We start from the raw sequence: 13,497 nt of genomic DNA, 5'->3' as shown, positions 1-13,497 counted from the left end.
AGAAAAAGCGGAAACAGTAGTCTTTTATTTTGTAACGGATGCTGAATAACCTCTTTGAATCATTTAAAACTGCGATATTAATGTAAAATTGTATTGTAAAATAAATAAATAAAAGCACAACGTATTTCTAATTATCTGAAAGTGTTACTCAAGGACAGAAATACGATAAAACAGTCAGACAAAAGTATACATCTTTTGAAGGGCTATTTCGGAAGTAATTTGCCACTCTTTGACACATTGACCGCAGGGTAGATGAGGGCGCTGCATATACATTTCATACACCAGACTGACTGGCTGTCGCTGCTGTCGAGGCAGATTTCGGGGTAGGGAAACATTGATATAGTCTAATATATAAAAAAAAGCCTCTCACGCTAAGTAACAGGGAGACGGTATCAACTATTAGGTAAATGTTCATATGAGTCTGTCGTGTTGTCACTCCGTCGTAAATGACGATAGCTAAAGCTAACTAATGTTCCCCGCAGTTTGTTGAGTGTTAGCGGCTAACACTCAAGTCAGCCATATCGAGCGAACTCCGCTTGTACAAATTTGAGAAAAGTGTCATTCTCTTCTTTCAGCTTGAGCCGGAAGAAATTCTAAAGAAGTAAGCGGGGGGAGATTCGTGTCACTCTTGGCTTACTTAGGGAAAGGCAGCAGAGAGAACTACCGGCCAAGTGAACCCTCCTACCCAGCGGCCCGGTTCCACATCAGCTGGAGCAACCGGGAGGCAGCGTTTGGACCTTCCGTGGACGACGTTCTCTAAGCAGCAAGGGTTGTCTCTGGGTGCCGGGTCATCCGGGGAGAGAACTCATGAATGGAAAGCGGAACAACAGGTGGGTTGTCTTGCCTGGCGGTCGATCGTAGCTATTAACAGCTCTAATGTGGTGTTCTGGTCAAAGTTGACACCCGCATTCTGAATTGCGTTGGTTTTCTTGCTTGCACCTGCAGGTCTAAAACCTGCTTCGTAAAATTGTTCATATCTGTCCAGAATTGGTTTATCTGCAAGTGTACCAGATGACGAAACCGGTTGAATGTCAGTCCTAAAACATTTGAAGGATTTTTTTCCCCCTGATGTGTCAAACATGTAAACACTGCTTCCAAGCATTACTGATTTCGTAGAAGGGGGAAAAATGAGCTTTACAACTTGTGTTTCTGTTTTTTGAGGAATGTCTTCAAATAAATATGTACTTTTCAGGGTGAGGTGGCCAGGAGTGTCTAAAGAAAAATAAAACCTAAAAGCACAACAAAATACATGCAAATACTGCACAGTAGGGCCGAATAAATAATCAAATTCAAATCAACGTTTGTTCAAATTGCAAACACTGATATGGAATATTTGGTAGATTAAGAAATGTGCACCATGTTAAGTTTAAATAAGTAATTAGGTGTTAACAATCTTCTGTTTTAATTCTGAACAATACACATTTATTTTTAGAGCAGACTAGCTGGCTACTCATATTTTCCTTAGAGCTAACAAGTATACGCTGGCGCACGTGGGAAAATGCACATTAATCGAAAGGCATACATGAATGACCCTGTCTCTCCTTTTCCTCTTTGCTCAAAGCGGTGCTTATTTACTCATCTCTGTAGGCAGCCAATCCTGTTGTGCCCTGCTTACAAGTCCCCTCAAAAAAATAACAAGAGCTCATTATCAGAGAGATGATTTATCATAACATGTGGCTTGTTTTCCCGACTGTAGTTGGGAACTTGGGGCCTCTTTATATTGCCATCACAAACAACAATATCAACTCAGAAGGGGGCGATAGTACATTCTGAAGGTATCGCTCTGCAGCGTTAAATAAAGTTTTCTCAATCTGAATATATGCCCCACGTGAAGTTCCTCCCATGTCATCATCGCTACATAGTACATCACTTGTCTTCTTTCATTTTGCAAAGCTCCATAGTCCCCTATTTTGAGCAAACTGCTCATTTAATTCTTCGGCAAGCAAACTTATGATAAGTGATATATTACTCAATAGCCATGCCAATGTTTGACTACAGTAGCCAGCAAGCATTTATTTCAACTGTGTGAGTAAATGAGTGAGCGAAAGCGAGAGCCTAAACCAGTTTATCTACGTCGTTTGTCTGTCGAAGGCAGGTGTTGTGAACCCGTCAGGTGGGCCTGAGAGGCTGACTCACTTTGACAGCTGTGTGTGTCTGTTCCTTTTCAGCTACTGCCATAGCAACCCAAACTATTGAATAATGGTCAGTTAGCTGCTTCCTGCATTCATTACACAGCAACTGAGCATGTCAGGTCGTTAGTCAATTTATATTGTTGCTAAGGGGCATAGTTTGTGAGTCCCAGCTTTGTGTGTTATTGATGTTGTTTGCTACAGCTCTGGACTGATATTGAGTTCTATTGTCTTTGCTCTGGTTTTTCATAGTGATGCTAAATTAGAGTGCTACAATCCAGGGGTGTCACATCACAATTGTTTTCATCTTGGGCCGTATGGTTGCCCTCAGAAGGCATCTTACAGTACATAAAAAGGCTTGACTGACCAGAAAAAAAATGTTTTTCACTCTTGGCATGGTTGAAATGTAGCCTGGCAATAACATGAGAGCACGACAGCAAAAATGTTGTTTTCATAGCTCTCCTGTCTGTGTGGTGTTGTTGCAGGAGCCGCTAGTGCCCAAGCCCTTTTTTCATTACCACAGCGACCCGGCTATGGCACCGTTGGGAAGCCCATCAAGCTTCTTGCAAACTGTTTCCAGGTTGATATCCCCAAGATCGATGTCTACCTCTACGAGGTCGATATCAAACCTGAAAAGTGCCCTCGCCGGGTCAACAGGTAACGAAAGAGTCATTATCAAGATTAGTCTTTGAATCTTTTGTCGCCAAATAGGAATCAATCAATTGCTGTGCTTTGTTTCCATAGGGAGGTGGTGGACTCCATGGTTAAGCATTTCAAGGTGACCATCTTTGGTGACCATCTTCCAGTTTATGATGGGAAAAGAAGCCTCTACACAGCGAACCCACTTCCTGTTGCAACTGGTGGGGTAAGAATAGTCATTCATTCATAGTCATGTTATGGTTCTGAGATTCTAAACAGTAATATAGTAAGGAAATGTTCATACGGTAGATATTTGTTCTCATACTATCTATGACTACCGCCACACACTACAAAAATATGATTTATCGAAAATACATGTACAAGCGTGTACATTTTGTGAGAATAGACACGACCACAGTTGTGAGCAATTTCGATTTGGGGATAAATTCCGATAGATAACAAATCCTCTTTCTCAGGTTGATTTGGACGTCACCCTACCAGGCGAAGGTGGCAAGGACCGCCCGTTTAAGGTCACGGTGAGGTTTGTGTCACTGGTCAGCTGGCATCTGCTGCATGAGGTTTTAATGGGACGAAGCGTAGCTGAACCACTGGACCTCGAGAAACCCGTCAGCACCAATCCAGTTCATGCCGTTGATGTCGTTCTTCGTCACCTTCCCTCCATGAAGTAAGATACTTTTCAGCTGACACTTTTTTTTGCCGCTTCCAGTCCTGTTTTTAAATGACTCTTTCTTTTTTTTTTCCATGGCGATCAGGTACACGCCTGTCGGACGATCCTTCTTCTCTTCGCCAGAAGGTTACGACCACCCGCTTGGTGGAGGAAGAGAGGTTTGGTTTGGCTTTCATCAGTCGGTGCGGCCGGCGATGTGGAAGATGATGCTCAATATTGATGGTGAGTTAGCGTAACATTCTGACAGTGCTGCCCCCCCCCCCCCCCCAAAATTGTTTTAACCTTTAGAAAACTTGAACTTTTAGATAACTCGTGACTGTGAAATTTACAATGAGATCAAATGCTGCCTTTTCCCTCTTTGAACTCACCATGGCATGTTGAGAATGTCCTGGTTTAGTCTACAAGGATTCATTTGTTGATATTTTAGGGCTTTCTGGAATCTACTCGGAATTGACTTTTTTTTTTTTTTTTTTTTACCACACTGTTTTTTTGTTCAAGTAAGTTATTCAAGTATCTTATTTCACTTATCATTGCTAATCATGCCGGCCAGCGCTAGTGATCCTGGAAGGCCTGGGTAGGTTGACATGGCATCGCATTGAGCCTGAAATCTGATTGGACAAGAAAATCTGACATCTACATACACATACCGGAAGCAGTGAACTTGCAAGAATTGCTATGAAATGAAGACATTGAATTAAACTTTAAATTAACTCAAAATGAACACACTAATTTTGACACCCCTAATTTGAATTTAGCTTGTAGATCATGTTGTAGTAAAGGCCTTGCTGGTGTCTGTGCAACATTTCTTTAAATAAACACTCCTATCTGCGTTCACCGTACAATAAAACTAGCTCTATCCTTGTCGTTTATTTTAGTGTCAGCCACAGCTTTTTATAAAGCGCAGCCGGTCATCCAGTTCATGTGTGAGGTCCTGGACATCCACAACATTGATGAGCAGCCTCGCCCACTCACCGATTCCCACAGGGTCAAATTCACCAAAGAAATCAAAGGTGCTGAACATTTTCCAGTAATGTCAAATTGTCAACCTGTTATTTCCACTTGTCATGAATGTTTGTTTTGTTGTTGTTTTTCATATACTTGTTTCACTGTATTTCCAGGTCTAAAAGTAGAAGTGACACACTGTGGAACCATGCGTAGAAAGTATCGAGTTTGCAATGTAACACGGCGCCCTGCAAGCCTCCAAACGTATGATTTTAATTTGTAAACATACTACAAATTGCTGGTTAACCTGACATCTAACCAGTCATTGCATCCTTGAAATCCTCAGTTTTCCTTTGCAACTGGAGAATGGTCAGACAGTCGAACGCACAGTGGCACAATACTTCCGAGAGAAATACAGCCTGCATCTCAAGTATCCCCACCTGCCTTGCCTGCAGGTGGGCCAAGAACAGAAACATACCTACCTGCCCCTTGAGGTAACTAACCACCACACACTCCTTCTGTACTATAGGGCAATGATTCACTAAGTTGGTCGCGGAGCCATTTTGGGTGGGTTGCGGACAGGTAATAACTATTTGCAGGGGCTCCTTAGGTTACAATGGTACAGACACATGACATTTCATTGTTACAGACGCCAGTGTTAAGAATATATTTTACATGACTTACTTGCAGTTGTCATGTTCATCATCAGTTTCTTAACGAGGTGTTCTGAAAGACACTTTGAACGTGGAGCCTAAACTTGTGTAGTATTACATTTTCTTACTAGTAATTGTTCTTAAAGTGGGTCGCGACTTGGCTACAATAGGAAAACCCGGGCCCCTGTGTGACAACAGTTGAGAACCAAAGCTCTAGAGTTTGTGAATGTATTAAATTATCCACCAATGATTTTGAAGAACAAAAAACAACAAATGGATAAACATGGTGAATCTTTTTTTTTTTTTTTCCAGGTTTGCAATGTTGTTGCTGGTCAGCGCTGCATTAAAAAGCTGACAGATAACCAAACATCCACCATGATAAAAGCAACCGCCCGTTCTGCCCCAGACAGACAGGAGGAAATCAGCCGGCTGGTAAACATCCCTCACAGATTTACCAATATCCCTTTTGTCAGTTGTTGACTCAACTTTTCTCTCCTCATAGGTGCGCAGCGCTAATTACGATGCCGACCCATTTGTCCAAGAGTTCCAATTCCACATCCGTGATGAGATGGCTCAGGTGACAGGCCGCGTCCTGCCGGCCCCCATGCTGCAGTATGGCGGCAGGGTGAGCTCCGAACCCTATATGGTACTTACCACACAGCATTTGCATGCCTTTCTTTCACGACATATTTCAGACTAACAATCTGGACTACTCATCTGAAAAAAATGCATCTATTCTTTTGAGCACACATGCTATTTTGAATGAGCAGTTTCATTTTGATTTTTTTTTTCAGAATTTACCTTTCACCTACTGCTATGTTAGGGGCCTGCAACCTGCACCTCTGGAGCCAAATGTGGCTCTTTAGTCCCTTTCCTGTGGCCCCCTGTGGAACTCTTATAAAATAAATAAATTAATCAGTAGAAATATTTTTTTTACATATTTATTTGTATTTGTTAAGATAAACTATTCTTCAAATTAACTAATCATTTAGATAAAAAATGCCAAAAAATGTCAGTCCAAAATTTTATGTTGAAACGGATGAAAAAGTGTTTTTAAATTATCTAAAAATGTCCAAAAAGTGACCATAAAATGTCTAAAAATGAAGAGGAAAAAGCATAAATTTACCATAACATTCCCTTGAAATTAGCCCAAAAAAAGGGTATGAGAATTGAATTTTAAAAAGGCAGAAAAGGAAATGTTCATAAAGTAACTATATGAAATGTCAAAAAACAAAAATCGGAAAATGTATTTAAAAATAGTTTAATAAGTAACTGTAAAATGTCCAATAACAAAAAAAAAAAAAAAAAGAAATCCAGAAAATTACAATAAAATGTACCCAAAATTGCCAAAAATGTCAGAACATTTCTGGTATAAAAGGCAGAAAAAAAGTGTCATATAATAGCCATAAATTGTCCAAAAAAGGAAGAAAAAAAGAGGCAGGAAATGGCTGTAATGTCTATAAAATTGCCAATAATGTCAGAAATTTAACAGAAAGTCAGAAAAGTATAAAAATGTATGAAAATGACCAAAAACGGAAGATGAAAGGTAAAAAAAATAACGTCAAAGTATTGGATGCTGCATATTTAGACAATCACAATCTTCACGTTTTGCAGCTCCAGACATATTTTTGGTAAATTTTTTCCCTAAAATGTCTCTTTCGACAGGAAAGGTTGCTGACCCCTGTGCTGTCATCATCCCTCTGTTCGCTTAGCTTTTGAGCTGTAATTGCTGCTTGCTGCCTGAATCTTGCTCCACTGTGTGCATCTGTGTGCTTGTCTGCTCCAGCAGATCAACCCTGCACTGTCGTTGCAGAACCGCACGGTGGCGACGCCCAGTCACGGGGTGTGGGACATGAGGGGGAAGCAGTTCCACACCGGAGTGGAGATCAAGATATGGGCCATTGCCTGTTTCGCCACCCAGAGGCAGTGTCGTGAAGAGATGCTAAAGTGAGTTGGGTTGGTTGCGATTAGGCCACCTGTATTATGTGCCATCAAATTTTTGTCTCGTCTTTTAGGAGCTTTACCGATCAGCTGCGGAAAATCTCAAAAGATGCCGGCATGCCAATTCAGGGTCAGCCCTGTTTCTGTAAATATGCCCAAGGCGCCGACAGTGTGGAGCCCATGTTCAGACACCTGAAAAACACGTATCTGGGGCTGCAGCTAATCATCGTAATCCTCCCTGGAAAAACACCCGTCTACGGTATAAAGATGACCTTTTCTACGCCAATTGTAATACTCAAATACTAATAATGACTCTCACAGAAGCCGTAATGAAATATCATATTTGTCATCCGCAGCTGAGGTGAAGCGAGTTGGAGACACTCTCCTCGGCATGGCCACTCAGTGTGTCCAGGTGAAGAACGTAGTAAAGACCTCACCACAGACATTGTCCAACCTCTGCCTCAAGATCAACGTCAAACTTGGAGGCATCAACAACATCCTGGTGCCTCACCAACGGTAGTCAATACATGCAGCATGTTTATGATATCATAATTTGGCCTGTTTACATAACCATAAAAAAAAATAACACAACTGGGAATGATCAGAATATTTTAATAATCAGATCTGACGTGTTGTTAAAATAATATTGTGTTGTCGAAATCCACCCAGACCCTCAGTCTTCCAGCAGCCAATCATATTCCTCGGAGCCGACGTCACTCATCCTCCAGCAGGAGATGGCAAGAAGCCATCAATTGCAGCGGTGTGGCAATACATTCAACAAAAATAAATGTCACGCTCCACTTTTTTGTGCATCCAGCAAAATGAAGCACAATCCAATACGTTTCCTCTGCAGGTTGTCGGCAGCATGGACGCTCACCCCAGCAGGTACTGTGCTACTGTGCGAGTCCAGAGGCCCAGACAGGAGGTCATCCAAGACTTGGCCTCCATGGTGCGAGAGCTCTTGATCCAGTTCTACAAATCGACCCGCTACAAGCCAACAAGAATTATCTTTTACAGGGATGGTGTGTCGGAGGGCCAGTTCAGACAGGTAAACAATATTTTTCACGTTTCCACATTACAATGAATCATTGACACCCCTCGCCACAACCATTTTCTGTGTAGGTGCTATATTATGAGCTACTAGCTATCAGAGAGGCATGCATCAGTCTGGAGAAGGAATACCAGCCAGGAATTACCTACATTGTTGTACAAAAACGACATCACACACGCCTCTTCTGTGCAGATCGCAATGAGCGGGTGAGTGTCATTTTTAATTCGTAACACAGGATCAGAATTGAGAAACTGATGATTTCTGATTTCCTGGCAGGTCGGAAGAAGCGGCAACATTCCTGCTGGCACGACAGTGGACACCGACATCACCCACCCTCACGAGTTTGACTTTTACCTCTGCAGTCACGCTGGAATCCAGGTAAGCGTGTCAGGCCTACGGGAAACCAAGTGAAATTTAGCTTTATTTTAATAATAAGAATATGCAGCAGATGGTGGCCGAAGTCAAACTTGAACGTCTATGATTTCCGACTCCTTTCAGTTGAGGTGCTTCTAATTTGTGACTGGCTGTCACTCCACATAACTCAGGATTACATCACCTTATATGGAGTTAGTACCAATAATACTAAAATAGAAAATAAATAAAAGTGAAAAAAAAATTGATCTAAAAATATAATTCAAAATTTAAATAAAAAAAATACAATACCATATTATTACAATATGAAGCTCAAGATACGATAATTATCACGACATTGTGGGGAGGTTGGCGATATTTAAAAAAGGTCACAATATTGTAAAAAAAATAATAATTTTAAATGTGTTTTTGTACATAACATCAATGTTATTTATTATTATTATTATTATTATTATTATGTTATTAATGCGCGCACACATTGAGTTCCTCCACATATTGACTTGTTTCACAGGCATATTATGTTCCCCTTCATCTAACAATTAGTGTAAATTTTCACCATAGAAGGGCCAAAACATCCCTAATGGAAATTAAATTGCACCACCAGAGGGTGCTAGAACTGCACAAATAGAAATCAACCTGACTTTTTTTAAGATGTGTTGCATTTAAATATCGTGAACAGGACGACGACGATATTGTGGCAGTTTTAATATCGCTATGTCACAATCTATTTATATATTTATTTTGTATTTATTTTTATATTTTGTTTTTTTTTTACTTGTTTCTTTTATTTGTGTATTTTTGCTTTAATGTGTTTATATATATATATATATATATATATATATATATATATATATATATATATATATATATATATATATATATATAATTTTAGTTGTTTTTATTTCCATTTATATTTCTTGTTTGTATTGAATTTTTAATTAGTTTCATCTTTTTATTTTTTATTTTATTTATTTATTTATTTATTTTTGTATTTTCACTTTTTAAAAATGTATTTATTTTTAATTTTAGCATTTTTGGTCCTCCATAATATTCACTCCTGAAATGCTCTCACACAAATGACTACCTCTCGATGCCACAAGATGGCAGCAAAGCACCCCTTGAACTCTTCAGCCTCATATCAGCAAAAACTCCTTAGTGGAAAGTCAAGTCATATTTATTTATATAGCGCATTAGTGCTAATGTTTTGGTGGATTCAGTGAAGCACTTTTTTTTTTTTTTCCATTTGCATTAACTTGTATGTTTTTGTTCCTCTTCCCCCGCGTCATTAGGGCACAAGCAGGCCGTCCCACTACCACGTGCTGTGGGACGACAACTGTTTCACTGCCGACGAGTTCCAGCTGCTCACCTACCAGCTGTGCCACACGTACGTCCGCTGCACACGCTCCGTCTCCATCCCGGCACCCGCCTACTACGCCCACCTGGTGGCCTTCCGTGCACGCTACCACCTGGTGGACAAAGAACACGACAGGTAAAGATTCTGTTCTGCAATTCAAAAAAAGTGATACATAAAATACACACTTAGTATATTAAATGTATTCATAGTAAAGCATTAATCCTAAGTGTCAAACTCGAGGCACGTGGGCCAGATGTGGACCTCCATGTCACTTTATGTGGTCCCCGTTAAAGTTTGCAAACAATTTTTCCTTGACTTAATCGTATATTTGATGGCGAGAAGAAAAAGCGCCTAGTATGGTGTTTATTTTTGTTTGTTTGTTTGAGTTTTTGGGTGAATGAGAGACAAAAATGTCATTTTTGGCCCATATGCCACCTGATAGCATCGACTTAGGGCTGCTCGATTATGAAAATATGAATCACTATTATTTTTGGTAATAATTGAAATCACACTTAGGTCGATAATAGGGCTGTGCATGCAGTTAATCAAAAGTCAATTACAATTTCACTCATTGCATTCCACAAATAAAAAAAATCATTATTAATACAAAGTTTTGATTTGATTAAATTTATACATTTGAACCTTTTTAAAATTTTAAAAATAACTAATTTAATAAATGTTGTTTCATCCAAAAGGAGCTTGTATAATTATAGTGTTTCAAAGAATTTTATTTGTCTTTATTTTTTGTTTTTTCACATTTCAACATTTTCTTGTTTTGCACAAAAAATAAATAAATGATTGTCCTACAGCACAGTGCACATGCTGCCAACATAAATAAATAAATATATACCCTTATAAATATATATTATTATAACTTCTGTTTGGTCCAAAAGGAACCTACATAATTATAGTGTTTCTATTTTTGTATTACCGGTAAATTGTTCTTAATAATTTTAATGTGAAAACATCTTAGTGTTTTGTACCCAAAAAAATAAATGAACTTTTTGTCCAATAAATTTAAATATTGTAAATATCCATCTATTTTCTTGACCGCTTATTCCTTACATAGGTATATTGCTATAAATTATTTTTGGTCCTTTCATAATTAGTGTTTTTTTTTTTTTTTTTATTGGTCTGAATATTTTTAAATGCTTAAACATTTTCTTCTTTTGTACCAATAAATAAATATTTATGATTTCAATTATTGCCAAAGTAATCGTGATTATTACTTTTTCCATAATCAAGCCCTCGACGATAATTACATTTTTTTACATAAAAATGTTTAAACGTAAAAATTATTAGGGTAAATAAAATTCTTTGAAACACTGTAATTATGCAAGTTCCTTTTGGATGAAATAAAATGTATTAAATTAGTTATTTTAAAATTTAAAAAAGGTGCACGTGTAAATTTAAACAACTCAACTCAAAATTTGTATTAATAATCTTTTTTTATTATTATGATGATGCTGATTTTGTAATTGTGGAGTGTAATCATTGTTGAAATTGTATTTGAATTTCGTTGAATTGCACATCGACAACTAACCGACGTTGCTTCTGCCTTCTCTGTGCAATTTCAATTCACTGATAACGGACTCCATCTTTTGTTGAACTCCGTTGCTGTTGCCGCCAGCGCGGAGGGCAGCCACATCTCAGGGCAGAGTAACGGCAGGGATCCTCAGGCGTTGGCCAAGGCCGTTCAGATCCACCACGACACGCTGAGGACCATGTACTTCGCGTGAGCGCGCCAAGAGATGAGCCACCCGGATGCGAGTGGAAGCACCTCAGTTTCCTCCGCTGAAGTTTCATGGTCGAGGATTCTCCTTTAAGAAAAAAAAATGCTCGTTTAGGGTCACAGTTGAAGACGGTAGGGAAACCCAAAGCGCCTGGTTCATTTTCATATTCATTTAAGACCCTTTTAGGACTAATAAGTCCCGGTTTATTGCGTTTTACGTCGTTCTCTTGCGTTTTAAACGGCAAGCTGCCTTTATGTGGACACGAGTCAGCCAGTCTGTCGGGTGACGGTTATTGAAAGATGACTTACAGCCATCCCATGATGCCTTACTGTGAAGTGCATATACACTTTGACTGTTATTTATGTTGTAGGTCATCAGCATCGTCCTTTGAACGAAAAATCCACACTTACATACAGAATTAGAGCAAAGATGTCTGTCGGGCTTACCTCGGGGTGTCCTTCAGTGCAATAAGGTTCTGTGATGAGTGATTATTATTGTTTTTGTCTTCAGGAAGTTTGTTTGGGATGCAAAGCATAAGGCGTGTGAAGGGAAGCTACTGAAGTGCCTGATGGGATTAGAGAGTGCAATGTTTGCGTGGAATAACTTTTGTGATAAGCATGTCGGTTTGGAACGTTCTTTTAGCCTCACAGCAGAACCACCACCACCACAGTCGCCGGAACTCAACTTTAGTTGCTGCTAGTTAAAGAATGATGTAGTATTTTTCTTGAAAATGCATATTATAGACTATATGTTAATACAGAGGGACTTGAAAATTATATATTCACTGCACTTAAGGGTCATTTGCCTGCATTTAAAGCATCTTTACTCATGTAAATAATTCCCCATTTCACATGAATGGAGTGCCCTGATGAGACGTGACCGCTCATTGAGTTTACTTGAAGTAAAAAAAACAAAACAAAAACAATAATAATAATAATAAAGGCTTTTAATCATCTTCAAGAGCTTGGGCTTAACTGGACATCTGCATTTGTCCAAAGATTTGAGGCATATTTGTAAGGGGTATTATTTTAATAAGCGTGTTCAGTCTCCGAATCGGTTCATGCAAAGCACTGAGACCCACGATGTGTGATCTGTAGTGAAACATCTCCATTTTCTAGTCGAAGGTTCAACCTCTGTGCCTTTTTGTGATGGTGCTGAAGAAAAAAAGAAGAAGCAGAAAATCAAAAAACTATCTTCTCTATTTAATCATTAGAATACTGTGGGGTGTTTTTGTACTTTGTGTGCCTCTGTCATATGCCAAGAACAAAAAAAAACAAAAAAATTACAAATATATATAAAAAATATGCAGAATTGATCTATTTTGGAGCTGACAGGACCAAAAGATGTGACGGAGGGAGTGTTCAGTGGATGGACAATGTCAGTGACAAGTTAAAACCCACATGCATAATAACTGCGACCCTTGTTATAAAAATAGTTCAACACAAACCTCATTTATTAGACGTTATGCTGTATCCACAAGTTTACTTCCTGTTTGATGTGCACATTTTTTGGACAGCAATAATATAATAAAGCAGCCGTCAAGTGTCTGTGAATCCACTTATCTTTTCTTTATTTTATTTTTGTAACTATGTGAATTCGAGACGTTTACAGTCATAAGTCTTGTCTCCCAGGAAAAACAAATACGATACCTGTTTTCTGCATATCACACCTATTAGACAATGTTCTCGTTTTGCTGATATTTACTCAAGTCGAGACGGTTTTGTCTTAACACTCGCCTGGTCCTAATTTAAGCCTTTTATTTAGTTTTCATATTTAATTTTTCTAATAAATTCTTTGTTCAAAACGAAAGTGTTGTTTTTGGTGGTGATAACTTGCTGAATGCAATTAAAATGTGCTCTTACAAATGGCCCTGTCCTTGTTTTTCTTCAAAATTGGCATCTGCATTACACTTGGTCTAGTGCTTCTCAATTATTTTCTGTCATGTCCCCCTAGGAAGAAGAAAACATCTTGCGCCCCACCCCCCATACGCTTCGT

The 13,497-nt window shown here is 38.9% G+C and overlaps 1 protein-coding gene across 8 annotated transcripts; it reads left to right on the top strand.

Moving 5' to 3' along the window:
- Window positions 1-241: 241 nt before the first annotated feature.
- Window positions 242-13,367, top strand: ago3b (argonaute RISC catalytic component 3b). 8 transcript variants are annotated; one of them, XM_077507712.1, is made up of 20 exons: window positions 242-323; window positions 576-830; window positions 2,615-2,786; window positions 2,874-2,994; window positions 3,245-3,453; window positions 3,542-3,678; window positions 4,332-4,466; window positions 4,575-4,662; window positions 4,745-4,892; window positions 5,364-5,483; window positions 5,554-5,676; window positions 6,865-6,998; window positions 7,067-7,251; window positions 7,349-7,508; window positions 7,662-7,752; window positions 7,846-8,040; window positions 8,115-8,249; window positions 8,320-8,421; window positions 9,705-9,904; window positions 11,400-13,367. In XM_077507712.1, the coding sequence occupies exons 2-20, from the start codon at window positions 812-814 to the stop codon at window positions 11,506-11,508; spliced, it is 2,583 nt and encodes an 860-aa protein (XP_077363838.1). In that variant the 5' UTR covers window positions 242-323; window positions 576-811; the 3' UTR covers window positions 11,509-13,367. The 8 variants fall into 8 exon arrangements, with proteins under 8 accessions (XP_077363838.1, XP_077363836.1, XP_077363837.1 ...); XM_077507710.1 differs by having other exon boundaries at window positions 6,841-6,998; XM_077507711.1 differs by having other exon boundaries at window positions 5,554-5,697.
- The last annotated feature ends 130 nt before the right edge of the window (window positions 13,368-13,497 follow it).

This window comes from Festucalex cinctus, chromosome 19, assembly GCF_051991245.1.
Source record: "Festucalex cinctus isolate MCC-2025b chromosome 19, RoL_Fcin_1.0, whole genome shotgun sequence".
NCBI lineage: Eukaryota > Metazoa > Chordata > Actinopteri > Syngnathiformes > Syngnathidae > Festucalex > Festucalex cinctus.
Note: the sequence above shows the minus strand (reverse complement) of the source record. Positions and strands in the feature narration are given on the sequence as shown.

Bases quoted from the DNA above. Each gene is read 5' to 3' on its own strand.
- ago3b (XM_077507705.1), top strand. The intron at 2,787-2,873 runs GTAACGAAAGAG...TTGTTTCCATAG, and splicing joins TGCCCTCGCCGGGTCAACAG to GGAGGTGGTGGACTCCATGG. The intron at 4,663-4,744 runs GTATGATTTTAA...TGAAATCCTCAG, and splicing joins CGCCCTGCAAGCCTCCAAAC to TTTTCCTTTGCAACTGGAGA.